Source organism: Delphinus delphis, chromosome 19 (assembly GCF_949987515.2).
Source record: "Delphinus delphis chromosome 19, mDelDel1.2, whole genome shotgun sequence".
NCBI classification, from domain to species: Eukaryota; Metazoa; Chordata; class Mammalia; order Artiodactyla; family Delphinidae; genus Delphinus; species Delphinus delphis.
In genome coordinates, this window is record NC_082701.1 from 21,351,080 (window position 1) to 21,379,073 (window position 27,994).

Genomic DNA, 27,994 nt, shown 5'->3' on the forward strand with positions numbered 1-27,994 from the left:
CATTCTGCATTCCCCCCCTCACTTCTCAATTCTGAGTGCTCTCCCTCCCGACCCCCCCTCACGTGAGGGATGCTTGCTCCGCTTCTGTTTTCACCCCTTAACTACCTATCCCCATCTGGCTGTCGCGTGCGCGCCCCTTTGGCTCCCTGATGACTCTTTGTTCTGTTTCCCAGCGCTCACCGGTGGCGAAGGTCTGCGCCAAGCAGCGCAGCTTCCAAGGCCCGACGCCATCGGGGCCGCTCAGGTCCCCCCGAGGGGGCGCGTAGTTGTTGCAGAGGTAGGCGCGGGGCTCGAAGCGCTGGTAGGCCAAGGCGACTGCCGCCCGGCCCGGGTCTAAGTCGGGGGCCGCGCCCGCAGCGTGACTCAGGCCTGTCCCGCTCATGCTGCTGCCGCGGCCGCCCTTGTCCCCCGCTCGCCTTTATCTGCGGCCGGACCCCCACCCCGACCTCTCCGCTGCGGGGGCGGCGGCTGAGCGATGAGCCGCCCGGGGCCACGCGCGCTGCGTTTCCCTTACCCCATCCATCTCCTTTAGTGTCGGAGCAGCAGACACACGGGGGGAGCATCCGTCCCCGCCCCTGCTCCACAGTTGCTCCCCTCTGCCCTCCACCCTTTGCCTCACCTGCCCTGGTCCAAGGCCAGCTCCCGCGCCCTGCCCCTCAGCTTCGTGCCCCCAGACTCCTTAGACCCCTGCGTCCACCAGCCCCAGCTCCTCCCTGTAGCTCTTCTCCATTCACCCCTTTTGCCTGGCATCCCTTCCCTTCTTTTTTGCCAGGGTTCAAGCTAGCCCTTTCCCCCATTCCCAGCTCCCAGCACCAGGGACATCTCTGGGACACCCTGTCCAACAGCCACCCCCCCTTCCTTAGTGAGGTCACCCCAACTCCCCTTCTCCGCCTCTCCCCTAGGCCTCTTTCGTCCCTGTCCTCCAGCGTTCCCCCCGCCCCCCGCCCCGACTCCGGAAAGGACAGTCCGTTCTGGCCTCCGCCACGGTCGCCCCGGGGCCCCAGAGCGGAGCTCCGGCCCCGCCCGTCAGATGACAGCGACGATAGGGCAGGCAAGCAGGGATAAAGCACTTAGCGGACGGAACTGCCCGGGCCTCCCCTGCGGGCCCTGCAGGCTCCCAGCCGCGTATCTGGGGGCTGCCGAGGGCGGAAGGCTCGGGACGTTCTGTCACGTCCGGGGCGAGGGACCCAGGTGAGGACGGAAGGGCGCGGGGTGCGTTCTCCAGGCTGCCAGGGGTACCAGGGGACGCGATCCGAGCCTTTGGGTGCCAAGGGATTAGATGTGTCGCCTGGTCTGGAGTCTGACCCCTCTCATCTCCCAGCCCACACTCCAGCCCCCTCTGGAGGAGCAGGGCCAGGCCAGCCCTGCAGATTGCTTGGCACTCCAGGTACCAGGCTGTTGAGATGCCAGGGTCCCCCTTCCTATCCTCCCAAATGGGAAGTGGATTCTGCGGGGCCATCTCCGTGGTCTTCCTGGAGTGGAGCCCTCCTCTGGCTAAGTCTAGTGCCTCTCAGCCCTGGGTGGGCTACCAGCCCCTGGCCTCCTCTGTGCCACACCCTTACCCTCACCTTGTCCCAAAGGGAAAGTGTCTTCTTGTTGGACCAGGCAGCCAGGTTGGGACATGAGTCACCACAACAGCTGCAGGGGTCACACACAGGAACCTGACCACCCCCTACACACCCTACCCCCAAGAACCCACCTTGGGCTCCCAGGGCAGGGAGGGTAGAACACCTGACCCCAGCCAAGGATTGATTCTGTCTGGATTCAGAACCAAGAGAGAGGTCAGCCTTGGGGTCACTGACCCCATCCACACCCTGAGGCACAGCTGAGGACAGTCCCGGTGCCAGCCCCTTCCATATTCTTCATGAGGTCATTTAAACAAACCCTGGATGCCAACTGGCCTCCTGGGCACTGCCCAGTGCCAGGGGACTCACACAGAGGCCAGCACTGCAGAGCAGAGTCAGGGGGACTGGACAGACAGCCACCCTGTTTATAGCTCTGTCCCTGCAACCCTCCCCGCCCCCCCCGCCCAGGAGCATGGGGTGACCCACTAACTCTGCCATATTTAGCTCAGATGCAGGGCCTGTTCCCAGAAGTGAGCATGGGGGGGACACCAACGGGTGGGCCCCTCAACCACCAGGAAAGAGACGAAACTCTGGCATGTGACTGAGCATTTATTGCAGCGCTAACAGAGGGTGCTGGGAGCTCCACCCTGCCTCGGCCCTCTTCACGTCCCCCTGCCTCCGCTCTTCTCCAGGCCTCCTTCCCTGAGCATTCCTTATGCTTTTTCTTCATCCTTCTCTGAAGCTGAAATCCGGACTGGGGTCACTCCTCTCAGGGACCTCTTACCCTCACCAGCATTTTCTGCCTTTCCTCCTGGGGGTACTCGGCTGTGCTGGCCCCCAGCACTCCACCCTTAGTGCCCACCGTCTTTGCTCCCTCCCTGTGGGAACTCAGGAGACCCAGGCATCCTGGCCTCTGGCTCCCACCTCCCCTAGCCCCCAATTCTGGGCAAACTACAAAGCTTCCATGGCCAGCAGCTCCCCTCCGTGGTCCTAGCCAGGAAGGGCCCAGCCCAGGGCAGGCACTGTGGAGCCCAAGTCACCGTCCCTCTCAGCCTCTCTGTGCTTCCTGGGACGTGGAGCGAGACAGGGTGCGACACAGGGCGCCGGGCTTGCTGACAGGCACCACAGGGGGCAGCTGCTTGGTGATCTCGGCCACGTCCTGGCGGTCCACACACTGGCCACCCAGGGCTGCTTCCAGTGCCAGCAGCTCCTGCAGCTGGATGGGGGTGTCCTCGTGCTCCTCCTTGGTGGAGCCCACCTTGGCAGGGGTGAAGATGGGCAGCGGCAGCATCCGCTGGTAGGGCAGCTGGTACTCCTGCAGCCCGCGGCCCAGGATGCCCATCCGCATCACCAGCCAGGGGGAACGCTGCACCAGCGCCCGGCACCGCCCCTGCCGGTGGTAGGTCTCCCGCCGCTGGGCATCCTCCTCATGCAGGGAGCAACTGGGAAGGAGAGGGGAAGGGGACACTGAACTCCTGTGATCTGTTGCCCTCCAGTCACACGCTGAGGACCTGGGGTGCCAGGACCTGGGGTGCTGGAGGGGTGACTCCACTTCGCTCCCCCCAGCGGGAACTCTCCTGGCCCCCACCCCCCGAAACTTCTCCTGGCCTTTGCGCTCTGGCTTCATAAGGCTCAGGAAGGGTGCTTAGGGGAGGGGAGGAGGGACCCCCAGCTGGCCAGCACTCACCCCTCCTCAGGCCGTGTGGACAGCGTCAGATCCTTCCACTCAGCCCAGAAGGCCTCTCGGCGCTCACAGTCCTGCTCGGATACCTGGCAGCTCAGCTCTGAAGTGGCCATGATGACCGCTCACTCCCTCTGGGCTCTGTTCCTCCCATGCCCTTTAAATAGCCCCACCCTCCCCCTCCTCCAGGGGCTATTTTCAGGCCCTCTGGCGTCAGATGCTACAAGCAGAGCCAAGACTCACTGCTGGGGGATTCCGGGCCCAGGGCGGGGCTTGGGGTACCTGGACTCTGGCTGCCCCCAGGTCAGAGGTCAGCTTTTGAAGAGCTCAAGGTGCTCCTGTGGGGGCGGGGGTCCTCAGCGTGAACCCCCAGGTGTCTGACACTCCTCAGACACCATCTGGGACCAGGCACGTGCCCAGCCTCGTGCCACCTTGGCACTTGCCCTCTGCCCCACCCCTTCCCCTAACCCAGGGAGGACAGCGGCTTGTCTGTAAACAGAGCAGGAAACAGCAGGAACCGAGGCCCCCTCTGGGCTCTGTACCAGGCCATCGTGTCCTTCCCCACTGCCTGGGCTCAAGGGCACATCCCCTGACTATCCCCTCAGCAAGAAGGGACAGTGCCGCCACGTCCTCGGGCATCCGCCCCTGAAGGCCTGGCCCCTGACCACCACCTCACCAGCAGGGGCAACGGAAGTTAATTCCACACGTGGGATCCTGGACGCCAACCTTTGCCAGGTGTCTTCCTTTGCCGTCGGGCCAGTAGGGTGGGGGGAGCAGATGTGGGAGGTGGCCCCAGCTCTACCCCAACACCTCAGGTGGGGTGAGGTGGGAATCCAGGGGCTCCAGGGAGTGGCAGCCAGAGCTGGCTCTAGCCCCAAAGCAGCCATAAATGGGCTACGTGACTATGGGTCAGCGTCTGCCCCACTCTGGGCCTCATTTTGCCCCCTTTCTGTTCACAATGGCCGTACCAGAGGAGTTCTGGGTCCTGCCAGCTCCAGGGTGCCACTGGGCAGGACCTGGCTCTCATCCCCAGGGAGAAGGCCAGTAGGAGGGCTGCCAGGACAGCCCAGCACTGAGAGCAGCGGCGCATGCTGCTGGAAGCTGGCACGCAGGGTGGAGGGCATGGGGGAGGAGGAATAAGGGCATCGCTGAGTGGACAAAGCAAAGGGCACCAAGAGAGGCAGGGACAGGAGCTGAGATGAGAACTTAGTGGTAAGGCCTGTGGGCACCCACCTGGGGCAGAACTGCATCCTCTTGACTACTGAGCACTACACCTGATTCTTGGTATCTTTTAACCTTACAAAAGCTTTTATAAAGTAGGAAATGGAGGCTCAGAGAGGTAGATTTGCCCAGGGTCGCACACCTAGCCAGGACCAAGAGGAGACCCCGCCCCCACCCCTGGCTCTAAGCAAGTCAGCTCCTCCAGAAGCCTGAAGGCAGGGAGGGGGGAGGGCAGGTTTTCTGGTGGCCCCAGTGTGATGGGGCAGGGACGGGAGGTTAAGTGGAGCCCAGAGGCCCGGATCCCGGAGGTGCATCAGTGACCTGGAAGGCCAGGCCCCACGTCCAGGCTCCCCCCGGACCCCAGCCTTGGGACCCCAGTGGCAACCAAGGCCTGCTGTGGGTACTGCCAGGTCTCTCCCTACCTCCCTCCTCCCAATCCTGGGCTGGAGACCTTAACCTGACCTTCCCTCACCGGAGACCCAGAGACCCGGCAGGGAGGTGGGGAATTTTTCTCTGAGCAGTCATCTGCCCAGATGAACCATTCAAGAAAGTTGGGGGTGGTTCCAGGAACTGGGGCTCCACTGGCTCCATCCCGGCTCTGCGAGGCTCTGAGAGGGTGTGTCATGTGACGGCTGCAGCCTCCGCGCGGTGCTGCCCTTCTCTTCCCTCAAGAGGCCAGGCTGGAAGGACTGCCTTTTTTTTTTTTTTTTTTTTTTTGAGTTCATGTCTTTAATTGGCTCAAATTACAAAGGTCCCCAACGAGGCCCTGGGCGGGGCGGGGGGAGGCAACCTGAAGAGAACCTGGGAGAGGCAGGCTCCCTGCCAGCACCCACCACTCCCACCTGCAACCTACACCCCCACAAGTGCAAGTGGAAAAAGGTCCCAGACCCTTTAAGTAATCCTAAAACACCGTGATGAGAGAGCAGGCGGAAGAAGGGGGTCCTGCGCCTTCACAATGGTGACAAGGCTGCCCTGACTTCTGTCCTGCCCAGGGTCCTCCCCAACCAAGTCCGAGGTTCCCATTCCAGACCCCGGCCTGGCCAGGTGGGGACAGCGGATCTCCTCTTCCAGGAGGCAGGGACGCCATGTAAACGTCGGCAGGATGGACCCCACTGGCCTCAGCGGCAGAGTCAGACGCTTGAGCTCTCGACCTGCCCACGGCCAGGGCTTCCAGGCACAGTGAAGCGCGTGGAGGGTGGCAGCTTGGGGCCGAGGGGCTGCTGTGGGAGGAAGCCCCTTCCTCCCCACTGTTTGAGGCCAGGTCCTCTGTGGGCAGCGGGAGGCCCAACCGGCCCCTCCTTTGGCTCTGGAGGCCGTGGCGACAGGACCCTGGCCCGCAGGGTGGTGAGGGGGCACGCTCATGCCCGTGCACCCAGCTCTCCGATGCGCTGCCGCAGATGAAAGGCAAATTCAAACATGGTGGCTGCGAGGCTCTGGTGGATAAGGTACCGGGGCAGGCGGCCCTGGGGGAGGCGAGAAGTTCCAGGAAGGCTTGCCCTGGGCAGGGGCTCCCCCTCAACAACTGGCTCCAGCAGGGGCTGCTCTGGGCCAGAACACAGGTGCAGCTCTGGAATGCAGCCTAGGCCGCCCTCCCCCCTCCCCCCTCCCCCCTGGCAGGAAGAACATGCCGTGCCCCGGGTTTGGCGTGAGTCACACAGAAAGACCTGGGAGGGGCTGGGAGGGCAGCCAGCCACCCTTCCTGGGGTCCTCGGGAGTCAGAGGTAAAAAGGGGAGGCACAAGCCCGCCGGCAACTCAGGGTGAGAAGACCACCTGGACCCTGCCCCCAGTTTTAGAGTAAGAAAGGAGGCAGAGAGTAGGGGAGGCTCTGAGCAGAGCAGGGAGCGCCCAAGGTCACACAGCAGAGGCCCCTCCGCTCCACAGAACCTGCCTCGCAGCCCCGGCGCGCTCACCTTCAGATCTGCATTAAGGATCCAGATGAAGGTGCAGACTCCAGGGTTACTGGCTGACTTGAGCACAATGAAGCCCCCAGGACCATTCTCCCCCCTGAGAAGAGAGGCACCAGTGGGGGACCTTGGAACCAGGCAGAACCCCTGACTCCCCCCCCACCGCCCCATTCTTGGCCCACCCTGGATTGGGGTGGGAGAGCGAAGGGAGCTGCTGGTCCAGCAACCCCCTCGCTGCCTGAGCAGGGCCCAGGACGGGTGTCCCAGAGGCCACAGCATACAGCCCTCCACCCCCACCTGCCATGTGACGCTCGAATCCTCCTACAACCGCCTGCCGATGTTTGCATACCCCCAGTGGCAGGGAAGCCCCAGCTCACCGCCTTCCCAGCCCTCATCTAGTCGGTCCAGGGATTCTAGGTCTGCTCTAGTCCTGAGGAGGTGGGCTGGGCGGGCACTTCTCACCAGGGCCCAGCTCTGGGAGCGGTGCAGTGCCACTGGTCTCCAGGAGGGGGCGCCTTGTCAGGCGGCGTCAGGCCTGAGCTGTATGGTGCACATCCCATCTCCATTTAATTCGCCTACAGCTCCCCTGACTCCATATAAGGAAGCTGGCACCCAGAGGGGAAATGAGCTTGCCCATCACCCAGCAAGTCTGCGGTGGTGGCGAGACCAGAGCCCCAAGCTGACACTCAAAGAACAGTGCTCTCTGAGGAACCCCAGGACAGAAGGGGAAGAGTGGGGTATCTGGGAGGAGGTCACCTGCAGGGCTAGGATTAGACAGCAGGAGAATTGGAGGAGGCCCTGGAACAGGCAGCAGAGAGTAAGGCCTCTCCTTTGGAGGTACTTCCAAGCGCTGCAGGAAGAAGGCAAGGCCGCGGGGCAGGCAGAGGGGATGAAAGGGGCCCGAGTCTCCTCAGGCAGGAAGTTGATGGTTCAGAACACAGAGCCTCCTGCTCAGGTCCCCCAGACCAGTGCAACCTCATGGCTCCCAGCCCCCTTTCCCGGGCTGGTCCCTATTCATCCCCATTCACAGTCTATCCTGGAGCTGCCCTCCAGCCTGGTGGTGGGTCCAGCCTCCAGCAGATAAGCAGGATTAGGGGCAGCGGGACTGGGGACAGGAAGGCAGCCTCGGCAGGAGAAAGTGCCCAACTGTACACACCGACCCTGCCCTGTCCCCACAGCTACCAGGGGAGGGGCCGGCGCAGATGACCCCAGGCAAGGCTCAGCTCACCTGACATATTTGTGTGTCGGGGGCTTGGCGCAGTGGGTGGTGGCGATGCCCGATGACAGGTATCGGTCTCTGCGCCGCTCAATGCGTCGGACGTTCACGAAGTCCCTGGAGCGGGTAGGGTTAGGTCAGGGGGTGCCGAGAAAGTCCAAGGAAGGCGGACTGGCTGAGAGGAGGGAGCATGGGGGCCACTCACCTGGGGGAGACCACACCGCCCGCGGCCCCCGAAGACACATCGTAGGAGATGAGGGTGTTGTCTTCTACTCGCTGCAGGATCTGCGGGCGTCAGGGCAGACGTGAGGTGTATCCACCCCAGGAAAACCCCAGGGAAGGGTCCCAGCATCTCAGGAAAGCCCCAGGCCAGCCTGCTCTCCGCTCAGGTCCCTTAATTAAGAGCCATTCCCATTCATGGGCACTGGCTGGGCCAGGCGCTTTGAGCTTTTCCTCTTTGCATCTTCCCCACCCTCTCCAGGAGGCACTAGTACGACCATCCCCATTTTACAGATGGGGAAGCTGAGGCACAGGGCAGTCCAATGACATGACCTGGGTCCCCTGGGGGTCACTGGCCATGCTGGGATACAACTGCGCCCTCATCTGCCATGTCGCTCTGCCTCTGCCCTGAGGGGTGACCAGGCCTGGCCCCCTGGCTCGGCTCACCTGGCAGGCTGTCACCGTCTTGTTCCACAGCACCATCCTCTCGGGCTGCAGGATCACCTCCTGGTACACCAGCTCCGCGGGGCAGGGCAGGAAGGTCTGGAGCAGGGCGGGCAGAGGGCTGGGTGGTGCCAGATGTACTCGGGCACACCAGCCCTTCCCTCCTGGTTGGGAGAAACCTGCCGGAGGGTCCCCCTACCCCCGGGCTCTTTCCTCGAGTCCCAGGCAGAGCAGGAGGCGCCAGAACACCTCTTCCCTCACTCACCTTCAGGATGAAGGTCTTGCCATGAAAGGGAACCTCGATGGTGTACACAGTGTCCCCATATTCCTGTGGCAGGGACAGAAGGGTGGCAGGGAGGTGAGCGTAGGGCAGAGGGGAGCCTGGGGGGCAGGAATGGGTGACAGGCAGGGCAGGTTTTTAACAGCTCAGGGTAGAAAACTCCAGGAGTTTTGGGATATCTGAGCAGCCATTAAAGAACAGTGGTTCTGGGACCTCCCTGGTGGCACAGTGATTAAGAATCCGCCTGCCAATGCAGGGGACACGGGTTTGATCCCTGGTCCGGGAAGATCCCACATGCTGCAGAGCCACTAAGCCTGCAAGCCACAACTACTGAGCCCACACGTCACAACTATTGAAGCCCACATGCCCACACGCCTAGGGCCCATGCTCCACAACAAGAGAAGCCACCGCAATGAGAAGCCCATGCACTGCAACGAAGAGTAGCCCCCGCTCGCCGCAACTAGAGAGCCTGCGCGAAGTTATCTACAAAGACCCAACGCAGCCAAAAAATAAAAAAGTGGTTCTGCCTCCTTGCCTCCTTCACTGTTGGTGGGAATGTAAATTGGTGCAGCCACTATGGAAAACAGTATGGAGATTCCTCAGAAAACTAAAAGTAGAATTACCATACGATCCAGCAATCCCACTCCTGGGAATATACCTGGACAAAACTATAATTCAAAAAGAATTCAAAAAGTCCCTATGTTCATAGCAGCACTGTTCACAATAGTCAAGACATGGAAACAACCTAAATGTCCATCAACAGATGAATGGATATAGAAGATGTGGTACATATATACAATGGAATACTACTCGGCCATAAAAAAGAACGAAATAATGCCATTTGCAGCGACATGGATGCAACTAGAGATTATCATATAAGTGAAGTAAGTCAGAAAGAGAAAGACAAATACCGTATGATATCACTTGTATGTGGAATCTAAAATATGGCACAGATGAACCTATCTACAAAACAGAAACAGACTCACAGACATAGAGAACAGACTTGTGGTTGCCAAGCGGGGGGGGAGGGAGAGGGATGGACGGGGGTCTGGGGTTGGTAGATGCAAACTATTACATGTAGAATGGATAAACACCAAGGTCCTACTGTATAGCACAGGGAGCTATCTCCAATCTCCTGAGATAAACCATAATGGAAAAGAATATAAAAAAAGAATGTGCATATGTCTATAACTGAGTCACCCTGCTGTACAGCAGAGATTAACACAACATTGTAAATCAACTACACTTCAATAAAAAAAAAACAACAGTGGTTCCGACAAATGTTCTGCAATGAGGAGAGAAAGGCTTTTGATATCAAGTTTAAAGGCAGGAGCACAGCTGCGGCTGCAACCACGAAGGACCGTGTCTCCAGGCCGACAAGGGCTGCCAGAGGAACTGGCCAGAGAAAGGGATGACGATGTTTTCCCTCTGTTTTCCAAGCTCTCTGCCATCTTTTTAGATAATACTGTTTTGACCCTGAAACAAAACACCAGACACAGGGCCAAAGCCTGGCTTCCCCTTCAAAACTGGAGCCGAGGGAACAGAGCAGCAGTGGCGGGGGGGGGGGGGGGGGAAGCAGGGAGAGGGGCGGTGGGAATGTCCAATGCAGCCCAACCAAGTGGCTGACCCCAGGGCTCAGCCCCCTCTCCCGGGGTTAGGAATATGGTTCCAACCCGTGCAATCTTTGGGCTTATTTCTCAGGCCTCAGAAAAGGGAGGGAAAACTCCCCACAGGAAAACCCTCAGGATCAGGTGGGAGACAGGTTTCTTACATTATTCTTCTCAAACTTCCAGTTCTCCTCCTGGGCCAAGATCTGGTCCACCACCGCCATAGCCTCCTTCCCCTGGAGGATGTACTCCCGTTCCTGGCCAGGGATGGGAGTCAGGAAGGGGTCAGCCTGGGGTCTGCACCCCACCTGCTCTTTCTGCACCGGGCTGGGTGGGAAGCCTGACTCAGCCAGATGTCCAGATGCCGGGTCTGGGCTGGTCTCCCGGGCCCTGCGGGCTTCCTGGGACCAGGTGCCGTGGCTGCGGTTGCTACCCCCAGGCCCCAGGCAGGAAGCAGACCAGCGGGCCTGACCGACAGTGGGGCACACACCCAGATGGACACGGACTGGCATTCAGGCTGCCTAAGGTCTACCCTCTGCTGGGAAGCCCCTGCCCACCTGGCTGAGTGCACCACTGGCCCCTCCTCCAGGGTGCCCACCCGGGGCGGGGTAGGCAGCCAGATACCTGGGCAGAGAAGCCTTTCTTCCCAACAACTTCTTCATCTGATTCATTGTCAGACCCTGCAGAAAACAAGCAGAGGACAATGGGAAGAGGCGGAGAGAGCAGGGCGGCGGGGGTCGGGGGGGGGGTGGTCGGGGTACAAGGGCAATGGTGTAGGGGTATGAAAGCGGGTGTGGCAGAGGGCTGCTCGCTTTCCCAGGGGAGCTAACACGAACAGAAAGAACAGACCCAGCCAATGCCCCTCCCCGAAGGCAGTTCTCCCACCCACCAGCCCGCACCTGCAAAGGATTCTGGGGGTGAATAGAACTGGCCCTCGGACAGGGCGCCGGAGAAGAGCAAGGGTCCTCGGGCGACAGCAGCCTGGGCAGCGAGATACCCTGGGGGAGCAGATGTGGGCAGCCATCGCCCCAGACCAAGGACAGTCAGCCTGGGGTCCCCCAGCCCAGGCTCACCCTAAGGCTCCTAGAGGCAGAGCTGGCAAGAGAGCTCAGAACTGGCTCTCAGGCCCGAAACTCTCCTCTCCTGGGTGGGGCCGACCCTCACTGCACCCCCTCACCCCCCAGCACTCACATCGCTCCTCCTCAGCCTCCTGGGGTAGGACTTTGAAGTCAAGGAACCAGGTCTCCAACCAGGCGAGGACGAAGGAGACGATAGGGAGCAAGTAGCCCAAGGCCCCTTTGCTGAGCAGCTGTGGAGGGAGGGGGCTGGGCTCCACGGCAGGGAGTCACCTCAAACCCAGAGCCCCACCCTGGGGCTACCAACTCTGGCCTACACACCACTCCTGGTACCAGCTGTGGGGACCCTCTGGGGCACACGCCTTTGAGATGGATGGATTAATGGGTTCTGCAGCAGGATAAACTCAGGTTAGGCTAGAGGAGGAACTTTCCGTCCTTGGGGCTGCAGCAGGGTGAGTGCGGAAAGCCAGTGGAGATGACCCCTTAGAAATCTCAAAGGACAGGATTCCCCCTCACCCCAACCCCGACAACAGGGTCAGACACCCAAACTCAGAGGAGCGGCCCCTTCTTGGGAGAAGCCCACCCCTCAGGCCAGATGCCCACCAGACCAGCCAGACCCTGAGCCACTGACCTCAGAGAGGATGACCTTGACAATGAGGAATGCACTGGACACCAGCGTGGTGACCTGCCCAGGGGAGGGAAGGAGGAAGAGAGCGAACACAGAGGCTGGGGAGTGAGGCCTCCTCCATCCCATCTCTTGCGCCAGCCCCGCCAGGGCCTGAGAGCTGCCAGGAAAGTGGCATCTTACCGCAATCACCCACCAGTGCCGGAGCCGCAGCACAGCATAGCCCAGGAGCAGTCCGGAGAAGCGGAAGGCGGCCAGGACCTGGTGTGGGGGGCCGGGGAACCATCACGGGCAAGCCAATGGCCCTACCGCTGCTGAAGGCTGGCCTCCCCCTCCAGTCCTGCTGCCTGAGGCTCCCTCCACATGGTGCGCACACCCCAGGAGAGGATGGCCGAGGCCAAGTCAGCGTTTCTTTGGGGACGATCTGGATGTGACCTTCTTGGATAGGGGTCTCTCGTCTTCCCCTCCCACTTGGGGCTCTCTGAAGGTGGGGCCTCATGTAGGAACCCGTTTGAATACTGAGGGCTCCCTGAAGATAGGAGCAAGTCTCCCTGATCAGATTAGGATGTGTGTTGCGAGAAGAGAATCCAGCGAAAAGAGTCACGCTCCTATGCCCTCTGTCCCCAGGATCTCCAAGGCCACTCACCAAGATGTCAAAGAAGGAAGTTTTAAAGCTGTAGTGGACGATCTCCTGCTCCAGGTTCTTCTGGATGCCTGTGTTGGTCTGAAGAGAGAGATGTGGACAGCTCTGCAAGCGGAACCAAGTCCCCAGGGCTGCCCCTTGTTCTCCCAGGGGGGAGGGGGCGGGAGGGGGAGAGAGTAGAACCAGGAGGAGAGGCTGCAAATGCTCAGCTACCACCCAAGAAGCCCCTGAGGCAGCAGGGGAGCCCAGCCAGGGACCTGAGACCCCAGCACTATTACTGTTTCTCTAAGGATCCAGGCAGCCCAGACAGGCGGGGCTAAGCTGAGGCCCAGACACTCGCGGGCACACTGCCCAGGAGGAGGCAGGCCTGGAGGGCCTCGGGGCTGTGCAGGAGAGGCGATGAGCCCTACGCAGGTAGGCAGCGCTGGCACACAGGGTGCTGGGAGCGTGCCTCCCTCCCACCACTGCGGTGCTCTATCTTCCCAGCCAAGCATCCATCTGGGGTGATGGGGGCCAGGGGTGGGCAGTGGTGTCAGACGGAGCCCCAGGGGGCAAATCAATTGATTAGGTTTGTGCTTAATGGGCAAAATCCATCATGCTGCTAGAGGGGATGGCATTCAGAGCGAGCAGACTGGTCCTTGCCCCTGCCCTCGCCACCCACACATTTTCAATGGGACCCCTGAGACCCTGGCTGGGGAGTGAGGGGTCTGGATGGACACTGAGAGCTAGAGCAGCCTGAGGCTTCAGGAGGAATGGGGTGGCAGGCTTACGCCTCTGCAGGTGGGGCGCCAGCCCCCAGAGAAGGGGGGCACAAGGGGACTCTCAGGAATGGGGCCTGGGAGCCCTGAAGGGGAAGAGCCTTCACACCTGGACCGGGGCTTCTGATCTCCGGCAGATGATATGAACTGGGGCAGGGGGGCTTGAGGGGGCTTGTTAAAGATACAGATGTTCAGACACTGGGTCTGAATCTCAGGCTGAGCTGAGCATCTAGAATGGTTATAAAACTCCCAGGTGATTCTGATGCTCGGGGCAGGAGCCAGCAATGTGGACAGCCCCTCACTGAACTTCGAGCCCCGGCACATCCCCACTGAATGCCTCAACCTCAAGACCGCTCTGAGCCCCGTGGAGTCTGACGCCTCGCTGCCCCTGGTCTGACACCGCACCCCACCCCAGCTTGGTCCACCTCTTCCTCCTGACTGCTCCCTCTTGGGCTCCACGGCCCCTCCCACCCCTAACAGCCCCTGTCCCTCAAGCTCTGTCTTCCACCATTTTTCTCTTTACAGAGAACTCTCCCTCTGCCTGGGTACCCGCCTGCCCACTGCATGAGGACCCAGGACAGTGGAGTTCCAGCCCCTGCTTTGCCAGGGGCTACAAGACTTTGGCACAGGTCTTATAACCTGGCCAGGGTCGTTGCATCCACTGGGCAACACACAGTCTGTTAGAAAATTTAAAAAATATATGCTCCAAAATATGAAAATAAGATGACAGAACTGAAAATTAATAAAATTTCAATTAAGTGTCTACTGAGTGAAACATTATGTTGATTCTATGAACTATTAAATCCAGCACTCTGAAATTTTTCATCACATTTGAAAACAATTTGGAGGTTAGATTTGCGCACTTTGCAAGAATTCCCAAGTCTGCATGATGACTGCTAAGCTATTACAGCCAATACAGCCAGAGAGTTTCAAAAGTAAAATTATCAAAAAATTTTTTCAGCTCTTTTCTGGCAAGTAAATATATATACTGAATGAAGGATGTGGGTGAATTTTAGTGCCTGCTTTGAGATGCTGCACGGGACCTTCAAAAGCAAGAATGTCTAAGACCTCGGAAGCTCTTCAAGCGGCCCTGAACCTTGCTGGGCCTCAGCTCTCTCATCGGTAAGATGGTCCCAAAGGCCCCGTGGCTGTGGCTCCTCGCTGAAGGTGCCAGCTCATCTCTGTGCACAAAGGACAGTCACCCTCAGAGCCCTGCCTTGCTTTCCAGCTCAACACGCCTGGAATCAAACTTACCCTCTTCACCCCTAAACCAGTCCCTTCTCCAAATTCATTTCTAGCACCAGTCATTCTCCTGACACCTGAGCTTGCGATCTGGAGGAAGGGCACCTGCCATGCAGAACTCTGACCCACTTTGCACAAGGAGAACAGGGGGTCTCAAAGAGGCTGAATCCCTTGCTGAGGTCACACGGTTACTACAGAGGAGAAGCTGGCACGGGACCAAGCCTGGGATGCCCTGTTCCACAGCTCCTGCCTCTATATCAGGTCTTGCTCTGCCCTGTTAGCACCCGGGGATTAGGTCCCACCACCAGCTGGCCAAGCACTGCACAGGGGGAGAAGGGGGCAGACCCTGCCCCGACAGGCAGCTCCGCCTCCAGACTGCTAGGTGGCATCTCACCAAACCCAAGAGGCCAAACTGGGGGGCACTGGAAGAATGCCCCAAGTGGGGAAGGAGAGCTGGGTGCCACGGGGAACTGGGAGTTTTTACTGGTTGCTCCCCACTGTACCCTCTGCTTTTAGCACAGTATCTGGGACACAGCAGGGGCTCAAAAATGTTTGTTGAATGAATGAATGAATGAATTGAGCCAGAGAGTAATGTAGAGCAGAAAGAAGACAAAGCTTTCAACAGCTCAGAGTCCTCTGGGCTCCCTCCTCAAGAGTGTCCGCTAGGGGGCAGTATGGAGCAGAGGTCAAGACTGCAAGCTCTGGAGCCAGAGAGACTGGGTTCAAACCCTGCCGCCTTCACATACTTGCTGAGAGACTTCAGATAAACGACTCAGCCTCTCTGAGTTTCTTTCTCTGGAAGATGAGAACAGCTATTCTTATCATCTCATTCTTCCTTTTACCTGGAAATCAACAGTCCCCCCCCCCTGCCCCCTGCCGACGGAGGCAACCCTCCCATACCGCAGATGGAATAACTGAGGCCCAGGCAACCCCCACAGTGCGGCCTGTGCCTCCAGCCTTGCCCCCACTCACGTTCAGCTCAATGATCCAGAGCAGGGAGATGAAAAGCAGGTCGAAGGTGACAAAGAGGCAGAAGGTGCGGCGGACGTCGGAGATGGACCGGCGCTTCTCGCGAGGCGGCGGGAGGAAACGCGAGGAGAGGCTCTGGCTGTGGGACAGCGACGAGCCGAGGGAGGCCACGGCTGGCAGGCTGCGCTCCAGGTCACGGGCCGGCTCCCCAGACAGCTTGCTCATCCTGGCGGCCCCCACCTCCAGGCAGAGAGGGCCGGGCCTCAGCGGCACGGCTGCGGGAAGACAGGGCGGCTGGCTCAGGTCCTGCATGTCAGGGTCCTGGAGGTCCTGGTCACCTCCCTCATCCCTTCCCACGCAGCCCCCGGGGACCCCGTTTGCTCCCAAACACATCTGCCCCTCAGCCCCAGCCTAGCCCGGTGGCCCGGGGCCCTCTGCCTAATTTCCCACTGTGGCCGGCCGTTCAGGCTGGAGGGGTCTGAGCATCCCTCTCACTCTGTCGTGCTGCTACACCCGCCATCCCCGGCAAAGTCTTGCAGCCCCACGGTCAGCCCTGGAGGCCTCTGGGATCCTCCCCGATGTCTGGGGGCACAGCCTGCTCCTGCCAAGCGCTGCCCTGTGGTTCAGCCTCTGGGCCTGCCCCCACCCCCAGGAGAAGTCAGTCCCAAGCTCTGTTCTTTGTTTTCCAAGCACAAAGCCACATTCCCTCCCAGCAGCCAGCCCTACCCTCCCACCCCCTAATCCATGGCGACTGGGAGGGACTTCCTAGAGCAGAGTGCTCTGCGCTGGGGGCGGGATGGCGGGATGACATCTTCATCTCCAGCTATGTCCCCATCACTGCCACCTCAGGCCCACCCAGCACGGCTCTCTCCCAGCGCTCCAACTTGCTCCTAATGGGCGCGTCTCCAGGCTTCCTCTCCCCACCCCGCAGCAACCACCTCTCCACACAACAGCCAGAGAAAGCTTTTCAGAACATGCATCAGGTCCTGCCGTTCCCCACTTACAGCCCTTCAAGGGCGCCCCCCGGGTCTGAGGATAACAGCACCCTCCTCGTGATGCCCTCGCAGGGCGTGGCTCTGCCTGGCTCCTCGCGCCACTCCTCGCACAAGGCACGGGCCCCGTCTCACTATGACGGCCACCCGGGCCTTCTAGGTCCCTACACGTGGCAGCCCGGTCCTGCCTCGGGGGCCTTAGACCTAGCTCTCCGGGCTGGGTGGAATGTTCTCCCCAGTCCTTTCAACAGGCAGCTCCAAAGCCCTCTCCTCAGAGCCTCCCACCCTCCTGTCCCCAGTCCCGGTTAATTTACGGGGCTTTACCTTCTTCAGTGAACTCTCACCATCTGAAACCATCTTACTGATTGTTCTGCAAACACCACGGTGCAGGCCTTTATCTGACTTGGCCCCTGCTGTCTCCTAGGACCCAGCACAACGCTGAATAAACGGATGACCCAGAGGGCCTCCTGGCCCTCAGCTCCATGCTACATGGCAGAGAGGACCAGGGCAAACCCAGCCACTACCCAAGGCTCGCCCAGAGCTCCAGTGCCCACAGAACACTGCGCCCATGGCCGTGTTTCATGCCCACACAGGGCAGGATGGTTCCTCCTATTCTTCAGATAAGACAGCCAAGGTTCCGAAAGGGTGAATGGACTTACTCATCCCTTACCTGCCTGTGCAATCACGAGGCTGAAATCCTCATGAACCCTAGAGACAAAAGGGGCCCTGGAGCACCCCCTCCCTGCCGTGCAGGCCCCAGGCCTAAGGTCTCTGCTCTACTAGTTTGCTGGCGGGGGCCCTCAGCCCCAGGCCTAAGGTCTCTGCTCTACCAGCTTGCTGGCAGGGGCCCTCAGAGGCCCTGTCCCCTGCGCGGGGGGAGGAAAGGTTTAGTCTAGAGACAGAGAAGAGCTGATGCAGTGTAGTGGGGCCTGAGTTTCTGGGAGCCCATCAAGGGTCTCCCTGAGTGTTCTCACACGCCAGCACCAGGGGGCAGGTTTGGGGGCCAGTGGAAGGGGAGCCCTAGATCTTTGTGCTTGATCCTGGGAAGGCAAGATCTAACCAGTCTCCCCTCCAGATTCACCGTCCCCTTCATACGTTTGCTATGTCTGCTACCTTCCACGCCCCACTCCATCTGCTAAGTCCAAAACAAGCCCCCCGTATGTGGCCAGCAGGGGGTTCCGAGCAAGCCGGATCGCCCATCCCTCTGCCTCTGTGCCAGTGGACACAGAGCTGACTGTTCTCAGCAGAGGCACCAGCCCAAGGCCATCCCCCCACTACCACACTCTTGGGATCCCTGTGACAAGCTCACCTGGAGGGTATTGAAGGAAGGCTGGGCCCAGCTCTGGAAGGCGGCAGTCAGAGGAGGGGATGTGACAGGCCGCAGGCAATGGGACCCCCCAACGTCCATCAGCTGGATCTGGCGCCAGACCGCACACTCAGCGCATCCCTCACTGAGACAGGGCCGCAGCCCCAGGGCAGGTGACATTCGCTTGTCTCTAATAGCCCTCTTGTCTCCTGCCAGACCTGTCTCCATCTCTCCTCCCCCTTTCTGTCTCTCTCACAAGCTACCTCTCTACCTTTCTTTAGAAGTGTCTCTGTACCCTCTCCCACGTCCATCTTTATTTCGCCCCCTCTCTGGTTCTTCCTCTCCATCTCTCTCCCATCTGTGAGTCTCTCTCCACCCCCATCGGATCAGTCTCTCTCATGTTTCCCTCTCTCTCCTCTTTTCTACCTGCCTTCCCCCTCTCCCTCTTCCCTATCTCATGGCAGGGCGCTGTGACTTCCCCACTCCCAGTCTGCTCCAGGGTCTGTCTGTCTTTCCCCCTGGCTTTCCCCTTCCTTTCTGGGGACAGGACTTGGGTGGCAACAGCTTGGGTGTGAGACACACTCAGAGTGGCAATAGCACTGACACTCACACACCTAGATATCCCTGTGGAAGCGAGAGACAGACAGGGGCTGAGCGCAGAGGTGTTGGCGGAGCCCGGGTGAGCTGTGGACAAAGGGATGTGAGGGAGCCAACCCCGGGAGCTCTGAAGCAGGGGTGGGGGCGCCTGGCCAAGAGGCAGAGAGAGAAGGGTTCTACATTACCCTCCCCCAGGAAAGTAACTCCGGGTCCAAATAAGCAAGAGCTGGTAGGGTAGAATGGGCACTGGTCAGGAGTTAAGACCTGAGCCCCAGTTTGAGGGCAGCCACTAACCCTGAATAACTTTGGGCAAGTCCTTCTTAGCAAACCTCCGTTTCTCTATGTGGGAAAAAGGTCCATGGTTTAACTTAAAACGAAACAGCAACAAGAAAACCTTACTTAGAATCTCAATATACGGGAATTCCCTGGTGGTCCAGTGGTTAGGACTCTGTACTTTCACTGCCGAGGGCCTGGGTTCACTCCCTGGGTGCAGCCAAAAAAAAGAACCTCAACATAGAAAACAGATAAAAGCAGGACTGTGTGGGTCCTGCCACAAGACGCAGCCACAGAGGGCCCCACCGGTCAGCCTCTCCTCAGACTCCATCCATGGTCACCTCTGAGGCGCCTCCTTGGGTGTGGCTTGAAAATAACTCATTCAGACGACTTCAAAAGGCTTTTGAGCTCCCTCCGACCACCTGCCAGTCTAAGAGGTGAAAGCCACCTTGGCCTGGAACTGCCCTGACCCTGGAGGATGGAAGGTGGCAGCTGCCGGCAGAGCAGCTTGGCCTGGCCTCCGCCCACCGCCCCCGCCAGGGCTGCCGCGCAGCCCCCTGGGAGCAGCGCCTCCTGCCAAGCCCACCACCTGCTGTCACCGGCCCTTCCCAAGCACCTTCAGAGGCGTCGGGAGTGGAGCAGCACGTGTGGCATGAAGGAGTGAGTCCGCCTGGGCTGCCTGCAGACTTGACCCTTGATGTGTTTGCGGAAGCTGAGCGGCTGAGGCTTGGGGAGGGTGGCGGGGAGGGAGGGGAAACTGGAGGTTTTATCATCCTCGGTCTGAAGGGAAAGAGGCGTGGGGAGGAGTGGGCAAGGCAGGTCTCTGGGCCCAGGGAAAGCTCAGCGGGCAAAGGGGAGGGGTGGGCCCTCACGCCCCCGCCCAGGCCTTCTCTTACTCGCCCCAGGAAACACAGCGCAGCAGGAGCTTTGGGTGGGGCCCGACTCAGCGGACAGCAGCAGGCAGCTGTACTGTGCAAAGAGGACTGGACTCTGCGGCCAGGGCTCAAGTCTCAGTCTGCCCTCACCAGCCGTGCGAGCCGGGGCAAAGGGAACCGTTCTGAGACTCGGTTTCTTCAGCTGCATTAAGTAAAGGGGACGCTAATATACTTAATGCCATAGAACTGTCCACCTGAAAATGGCTGAAACGGTAAATGTGACACTGTGTATGCTTTACCACGATAACAAAGGCAGCAATGATTGCTACCGCCTCAGGCTGGCGTTTACGTACGGGTCGGGAGAAGGATGGCACGTGCTTGGATGGAACCAGCAACTGGCAAGGCCGTCCAGGTGAGAGGGAGATTAAGTGGGGTGCGGGAGGGGGTGGGGCTTACACCACAGTAGTAAAGTCACCCCCAAAGGCCTGAGTTCAAATGTGAGCTCCACAGTTCACCCGCCTGGTGACCCAGAGCAAGCTGTCCAAGCCTTCAGCCCAGGTTCCCTCACCTTGTGCACTAAGGGCCCAGCTACTGCAGCTCCAGGCAAATGTGTCTCCCCAGGGAGGGGCTGCGGCGGGAGGTGGGGGGCTGCCCTGGCTCCCGGCACAGGCTCTGGAGCGTGGGGCCTGGGACTGATCTCTGATACTACCCCTTCCCACTGGTGCCTGCTCCCCCCACCCCCGCCTCCCCCAGGGTCCAATCTCCACGGTTCTTAGGTGGCAGGGGCACAGACAGGGTCCTTCCCAGGCCTCAGTCACACCCGAGGCCAGAAGCTCCGGCCGGCGTTTCCTGGCCAAGGCAAGTCTGCAATGTGAGCGATGTCCCTCCCTCACTCAGCAAGCCTCCAAGGCTGCACCTGGAAACGGGGGAGACCTGTACTGAGCCTGGGCCACCTGGCGGATCACAGGAGACAGCGGTGCGTGGGGAGCGCGGCACCACAGAGTCAGCGTGCCATAGGCGTCAACCACGGCCACCAGGCCACCACGGCTCCCTCTGAGGTCCTCTCACCCTCTCCTCTGCCCAGCTTCCCACAGAGGGCTGGGCCGAGCCACGCAAGTTCTAGCTAGTGTTCCCTCCACCAGCTGCGCTCTGTGACCCCGAGGGGACGGAACAAGTCTCATCCACATCCAGAAATGATTCTCACTTCGGAGCAGTGCGGCTCCTCCAAACCCTCTCCCCAGGCTGAGGGGACAGGAGACACGGGCTCAAAACACATCCCCCACGCTGCACTGCTCAGGAAATGCTGGCACTAGCCACGGGGGCTTCCCTGACGGGTCCCTAACTCAGCACAAATCAGGAGGAATCGGTGAAGCCAAGAAAGGACTGGATGTCAAGCCAGGAGAAGATTCAAAGCCTGGATTCCCACCTTACTAGTCATTGAACCTCTCTGTGCCTCAGTTTTCTCCCTGTAAAATGGGGGTAACAGTAGTACCTACTTCTTGGAGGTATTATAAGGACTAAGCGACTTATTACACATAATGGCCCCGAACAGTCCCTGACGCAGAGCGATCCCTGCAGAACGGTGAGCTAACATGACACCCCTGCCTCTTTGGCGGAAACACGGCCTCGAGCTCTGACTGCCTCTGGGGGACGGCTTCAGGCCAGGGCTGGGGTTGCTCTGGACCAAGCCCCTGTTAATGCCCAGGTTAATGGAGAATCCACAGCGGGGCAGGAGGCAGAGGCTCTGCGTGCAGAAGAGGTCGGCCTTGGCCTGTGTTCTGCTGCTGGCCGGTCTGGGTGGAAGCTGGCTCGGGGACGGAGGACAGCAGACCGAACAGGCCTGCAGACCATCCACTAGAAACAAATCTGGGCTGGCAGTGGCCCACGCTGGCCCCCTGCAGACATCCTCTCCTTTACTCACTGCACCCGCTACCAGGAGCTATGGAGATGAGAAGACTGAAGCTCAGAGAGGCCTGCCTACAGCCCCCCAGCCTGGATGCAGCAGAGCTGACCCCAGGGACACGTGGGCTTCCCTCAGTGCTGGGCTGGGACCCGGTGAACCCAAACGTGGCTGCCTCCAGAGCCTGTGCTGGCTGGGGAGCGAGCTGTCAAAAGACCCCAAAGAGCTTAACAGCCATCCAGGCAGGGCCTGTGGAGAGCCCAGTGCCCTCCGCTCCACATCTGAACGATCAACAAATCCTTCAAAATCCAGCCAGTAGCTGCCACTGCTCACCACTACCATCACCTGCCCGAGCCACATCTCTCACCTGCTACAGCTTCCTGACCGCCTCCTGTCCTCGTCCCAAGTCTATTCTCAACGCAGCAGTCAGAGGGATCCCAGTAAAAGTCAGACCACACCTCCCAATGCCCCAAACCTCCAAGAGCTTCCAGCTGCCCCAGAGTAAAGGCCCAAGTCCCCACCCTGGCCTGTAAGCCTTCTCTTCCCCTGGCCTCCTCCCCTGGAACCCTCTGCTCCAGCCACACCAGTCCCTCACTGTTCCCTGGACACATCAAGCATGTTCCCAGCCCTGGACGCTTGTTCCTGCTGTCCTGTCTGTTCCTCCCCTAGGTCTCTGTAATGTCCCCTCCCTCCATTCTGGTCCCTTTGGAGAGGCCTTCCCTGGACACCCTATTTAGCCCCAACCTCCACTCCCTTCCCCTGCTTTATTCGTCTTCACAGCACACATCACCCCAGACATATTATATGTTTGCTGGGCTGTTTCCTGCCTGCCTTCTTCCACTGGAACAGGGACTCCCATGCTCTGCTCACTGCCGCGTGCCCAGTTCCCAGAACAGTACCAGGCTCACCTGGTAAATATTCACGAAATGCGCTGAACGACTACTTCCACCCTCTCCTGCAGCATCACATGCACAGGTGTACGTTCACACCCAGCCCTGGAGGAGCGGCCCCACCTGTCCAGCCTCTCCTGGAGCTGGACTCCACCCTCTCTTGGTGTTTCGTGCTGCCCAGAGCCCCGGCACCTCCACTACCAACGGGCAAGGGGGACTGGTTTCCTGGGCACCCTCAGGCAGGGCGGCAGCTCCCCTCTTCCCTGAGCCCCAACTCACAGAGAGAAGACCGGGTGAGGAGCTAAATCCCTCAGATAGCAAAAGGGTCCCCGGCACTCTTTTCTTGCTATGGGGTTGATACCCCTCCTCCAATACTGTCCAGATCACTGGCTGCTCCCAGGACACACCATGGCCAGCTGGTCTCCCTTCTGTGCCTCCAGTGCCTCTGTTTCCCCATTTTGGAATGACCTCCGGCCCCTGGGGGGAGCTCCAACTCTTCAGAGACCAGTTCACAAGGCACCTCCTGGGCAAACCTCACCCTCAGCCTCAGGATTCCCCAAGCCCAGGTCTCGGGACTCTGCCTCAGCACTTCCCTCCCAACACGCTAGACCTGCGCCTCAAAGTCATCTCTCCTTAAGCCCCTGAGGCCCAGTGTCTGGCCATACATGGCACATATCTAGTAGGTTCACTGGGCTGTGGATCTGTAATGCCTACCCTGGAACAAGGGAAAGGGTGTGGGTTTGGGGGTTGGTCAGCAGACCTGGAGTTGAAAGCCCAAGGCCGTTCTTTATTAGGCTGTGTGCCCTTGACCGAATCACTGAGTCTCTCACCTGTAAAATGGGGATGGTAGAGAGCTCACTTCACAGAACTATTGAAAGGATTAGAAATAACACCTGCAAAGTGCCTGTGTTTAAATAACAGTAGCTGTTACTAATATTAGGGGCCACAGTGTTAGAGGCAGGGCCCTGGGCCGGGCATGTGTAGCATGGCACTCTGCCCAAACTGAGGGTCCATCAGTACTGCTAGGTGGTAGGATGGGCCCTGACCTCAGGGAGCTGCTCGCCCAGGATGGTACACATTAGGCTCTCCTGTAGTTCAGGGCTCAGTGGCCCATGCCATCAGCCTCGACAAAGTTGGCTTACTGGCACCTACTCTGCCCCACCCAGAGGGCTTGGGAAGTTCCCTGGAGAGGTAGGAATTTAAGGAGAGGAGGACACGGCAGCAGTGACAAATAAGGTATCAAAGCCCAAGCCAGGCTCTGTTTCTCCCTTCCTTTTGGGGAAGTGGAGAGGGTACAGTCAAGCCAAGATACCATATTGATCACTGTACACTCCCTACCCCTCCCCAGCCCAGAAGGCTCTGACGGTACCGTGTATTGGAAAATCCTAACGAACTGAGATCTACTCAGCCCTTCAGTTCCCTCTACATGCCAGGCCCTGTTAATGTTGGAGATGCCCCCTGCTCTGTGATTCTCTGACCCCTGGCCTACTCAAGGGCTGGTGAGTCAGGCCCCACACGACCCCTTGGTGCTGTTGGATACAAATGGGGGCTAATGAGGTCAAGTTCTCAAGGTCAGTCTGGAAACAGCCTGTCATCTTCCAGGGCGATCTCAGTCCTATCAGCCTACTTGAGGGAAGGGCTCTGCAGGGGTGGGGGTGATTCAGCACAGACTCCTCCCAGCACCAGCTCTGACCAGACAAAAGCCAGGATCAGCCTCTTCCCAGGCAGGAAAAGTTCAGAGGGACACACAACGGCCGGATGGGATGCCTTCCTTGTCGGTTATCCCGCTGATGTGGCAGCTGCCCCTTTGAGGGCTGGGAGTCCGAGGCAGTTTCTGGGAGACAGCTGTGGACCTGGAGTCAGAGGATGGTTCCTTAAGTTCCTGCTGAGACACCTCCCAAGTCTCAGCTTCCTTGTCTGTAAAATGGGGCCAACCATCTCTACCGTTCAGTGCAATAAGTGTGAGCTGTCAAACGTACAGGATTTTTGGTCTCACCCACGCCCCCCTCCTCCAAACAAGTCTAGGTGTGGGAGAGCTCAGTTTACCGCAGCACGAGAACTGAGAGCGTACAGGGTGCCAGACGCTGTGCTGCTCCCTGGGGATATTCAGGGGCTCCGGGTCTGCTGAGGGAGGCTGACAGATAAGTGTACAGTGCCATGCTGTGATCAGCACTTTCAGGGAGGAACGAACAAAGGACTGTGGGCTCCCAGAGAAGGGAGCAACTGACCCAGGCTAGAGTGGGTGAGGTCAGGAAAGCCACAGGGAGGAGAAGCCATTTGCCTCGGGCCTCCACATCTACCAGCTGGACGCAAGGAAGATGGGCATTCCAGGCACTAACAAAAGCCCAGATTCAGGTTTAAAGCACAGGCCCAGCCCACAGGAGTGCATGCTGACCTTACCCCAGGGACCTGTCCCCAAACACGGGTACCAGGCCTCCAGACCTCCCCAGGGCATGGTCCCTGCAGGGCACACTTCATGGCCAGGTGAGGGAAAGAATCCCCAGCCTTGGCAGCGGAGCCTGCCTCTGCCCTCCTGCCCACCTCAGCCCCCTCCCCTGCAAGAGCTCTCCATTCTCTGAGCCCACCCTGGTCTCTACCTCCTTCTGGTAAACTCATTTTCTCGCTCTAAGGCCCCTCACTAATTGTCAGCTCCTCTGGAAAGCCATCCTTGGCCTTTTTCTTGCTTGGGTTCCCAGAGCTCTGTGTACATTTCTCTAGAATTAATGCTTGCCATGTAACATTTATTCATTTCCAGATTCATTTCTTGAGCAGAAATGACAAAGAGTCATTGAGAAATGACAAAGAGTCATATTCATTGACAAAGAGTCAGGCTTTGGGGCTCTGGGACAGAATGAGAAGTAAGCCACGTCAACTGTCCTCAAGCACTTTATAAACTTAAAAGTTATAGGTTTCCCTGGTGGCGCAGTGGTTGAGAGTCCGCCTGCCGGTGCAGGGGACATGGGTTCATGCCCTGGTCCAGGAAGATCCCACATGCCGCGGAGCGGCTAGGCCCGTGAGCCATGGCCGCCGAGCCTGCGCGTCCAAAGCCTGTGCTCCGCAGCGGGAGAGGCCACAACAGTGAGAGGCTCGCGTACCACAAAAAAAAAAAAAAAGTTATACCCATTGGGACTTCCCTGGTGGCACAGTGGTTAAAACTCCACGCTCCCAAGGCAGGGGGCCGGAGTTCGATCCCTGGTCAGGGAACTAGATCCCACATGCATGCTGCACCTAGGAGTTCGCATGCTGCAACTAAGGAACCCACCTCCCACAACTAAGACGGGGCCCAACCAAATAAAATAAATAAATAAAATATTTTAAAAAGTTATACCCACTGTTCTATATTATTCTTATGTAAAGAGTAATAGCTGGGCTTCCGTGGTGGCACAGTGGTTGAGAGTCCGCCTGCCGATGCAGGGGACGCAGGTTCGCGCCCTGGTCCAGGAATGATCCCACATGCTGTGGAGCGGCTGGGCCCGTGAGCCGTGGCCGCTGAGCCTGCGCGTCCGGAGCCTGTGCTCCGCAACGGGAGAGGCCACAACAGTGAGGGGCCCACGTACCGCAAAAAAAAAAAAAGAGTAATAGCTAACATTTATTGAGCACTCATATGTGCTCACTGTTTTAAGCCCTAAACATACACTATTTCATTTAATACTCACAATAACTGTCAGGTAGGCACATGACTATCTCCATTTGACAAATGAGGAAACCGAGGCAGTGACTTCATCAAGATCACAAAACAGTATAAGAACGCAGGAAGTCTGATTCAGGAGTCTGTATTGTCAATCATCATGCTATTACGGACAGGTGCTGCAGGGACTCGGGGCAATATTTAGCCTTGGGGGTGGTGGGGGGAAGGTGGTCCAGAGGTGATGCTGCCTGAGCAGAGCACTGAAGGACAAGCAGAAGGTAGCCCAGCAGGTAAGAGGAGAAGGGGCTTTCAGGCAACGGGGCTGGAGCATGCAAAGGCATGGAGACACAAAAGGTGTGGACAAGCGCATCCTGCAATGCCGTATTATTGGACCTTAGGGTACACACAGGGTAGGGAAGAGGTAAGGTCATTGAGAGCTCTGTAAATTGTGCTAAAGATTCAGTCCTTCCCATAGGCAATGGGAAACCATCAAAGGGTTTTAAGCAAGGAAGTGACATTATGAGATGTGTTTCTAAAGGATCATAAGAGGCACTTCCTTGTGGCGCAGTGGTTGAGAATTCGCCTGCCAATGCAGGGGACACGGGTTTGATCCCTGATCCGGGAAGATCCCACATACTGCGGAGGAGCTGAGCCGGTGCACCACAGCTACTAGGCCTGCGCTCTAGAGCCTGTGCACCTAGAGCCGGTGCTCTGCAACAAGAGAAGCCACGGCAATGCGAAGCCCTCGTACCGCAACGAAGAGTAGCCCCCACTCACCGCAACTAGAGAAGGCCCGCGTGCAGCAACGAAGACCCAATGCAGCCATAAATTAATTAATTAATTAATTTAAAAAAAATAAAAGGATCACAAGAGTTACAGTTTGGAGGCTGGGTTGCAGGCAGCCATGACTGGAAGTTGCTGGGAAGTCACTGCAGTCATCCTGGTGAGAAACACATCAACAAGGGTGGTAACAAAAGAGAGGCACAGGGCCAAGTGTGAAGCATGTTCAGGTCACCTCTTAGATATGGGAATTGAGAAGGAAGAGGAAGTATACTTCTCAGGTTTCTGGCTGGGATGAGGTGGTAGAGAAAGAATGAAGCTGCAGGGGAGAAGGCAGCAGTTCAAGTTCAGACGAAGTGAGTGGCAGCTGGAGTGGAGCTGTACAACTGGTAGCTGGATGGCCAAGTCTGAGGCTCCAGGGCGGGGCACTCCGCTGAAGATGTACATCTGGGCGCGTTTCGGGTATTTAGGTGGTGTAAAGCTGAAGCCATGAGAGTTGACGAGACCACGCAAATTCAGTGTACAGAGTAAGGGACTGGGCGAGAGGAGAATGTGAAACGGTATTTCTACCGTCAGAGAAGTAGGAAGAAAATAAGGGGATGCTGACGCGGAGGAAGCCAAAAAAGGCGGAGAGAGGCACGTATCAACTACTTCAATTACGAGTTAGTATGCACCTCTAAGAACTCAAGAAAGATACTAAAGGGCCCTTCTGATGTCAATTAGGATGTCATTCACTGCCATTTCCAAAGGAAGTTGAGGGAGACCGGATGACAGACGCAGACCTACAGTAACTTGTAGATATATTCCTCCTCATTTTCAGGCCCTGACCCCTCCCCATATCCAACTCCTGTCCTTTAATACCCTGATACCGCCCCCTCGCTTCTCCGCTCACAAAGAAGAGATAGGCTTTGGAGGCCGATCCGGGACGCCCTTCCCGGGCTCTCTCGAGTGGGCGGGGCCGCGGACGGTCGACGCCCGAGACCCTCGAACCCGGCGCGGGGTGGAGCAAGGCCAAGCAGAGGAAGGGGGCGGAACCTGGGGCGCAGGGGGTGTGGGAAGGGTCGGACGGAACTATGAACGGACACTGGCTAGAGAGGCGGGATCTGCTGGCAAGACGTAGCCCTCGTACCACCACCCGGTCCCACTGACCTCTCGCGGACCCACCTGCTCCATGTCAGCCACGGCCCCAGTTCTTCTTAGCCCCAGCCGCAGCCGGTCTCCGCAGCCCCAGCAGCGCCTCGGAGAGGAAGGGGATCTCCCGGCGGCGCCACTTCCGCCACTGAGTCCGCCCCCGAGAGCGAA

General features: G+C 58.7%; 2 protein-coding genes across 3 annotated transcripts; both read right to left on the reverse strand.

Annotated features, from left to right (window-relative positions):
• Positions 1 to 2,156: 2,156 nt before the first annotated feature.
• TCAP (titin-cap) lies at positions 2,157 to 3,404 on the reverse strand. The gene is made up of 2 exons (XM_059998281.1): positions 3,253 to 3,404; positions 2,157 to 3,007 (listed from the first exon to the last, which is right to left on the reverse strand). Exons 1-2 carry the CDS (start codon positions 3,360 to 3,362, stop codon positions 2,614 to 2,616), a joined length of 504 nt encoding a protein of 167 aa, XP_059854264.1. The 5' UTR covers positions 3,363 to 3,404; the 3' UTR covers positions 2,157 to 2,613.
• A 1,700-nt stretch (positions 3,405 to 5,104) lies between these two features.
• On the reverse strand, positions 5,105 to 27,969 carry STARD3 (StAR related lipid transfer domain containing 3). Of its 2 annotated transcripts, none has more exons than XM_059998279.1 (15): positions 17,753 to 17,957; positions 15,455 to 15,726; positions 12,486 to 12,563; positions 12,023 to 12,100; positions 11,846 to 11,899; positions 11,330 to 11,447; positions 11,038 to 11,136; positions 10,763 to 10,818; positions 10,303 to 10,395; positions 8,517 to 8,579; positions 8,255 to 8,350; positions 7,794 to 7,873; positions 7,601 to 7,705; positions 6,379 to 6,472; positions 5,105 to 5,930 (listed from the first exon to the last, which is right to left on the reverse strand). In XM_059998279.1, the coding sequence occupies exons 2-15, from the start codon at positions 15,674 to 15,676 to the stop codon at positions 5,826 to 5,828; spliced, it is 1,341 nt and encodes a 446-aa protein (XP_059854262.1). In that variant the 5' UTR covers positions 15,677 to 15,726; positions 17,753 to 17,957; the 3' UTR covers positions 5,105 to 5,825. The 2 variants fall into 2 exon arrangements, with proteins under 2 accessions (XP_059854262.1, XP_059854263.1); XM_059998280.1 differs by lacking the exon at positions 17,753 to 17,957 and adding an exon at positions 27,857 to 27,969 and having other exon boundaries at positions 5,106 to 5,930.
• Positions 27,970 to 27,994: the final 25 nt, after the last annotated feature.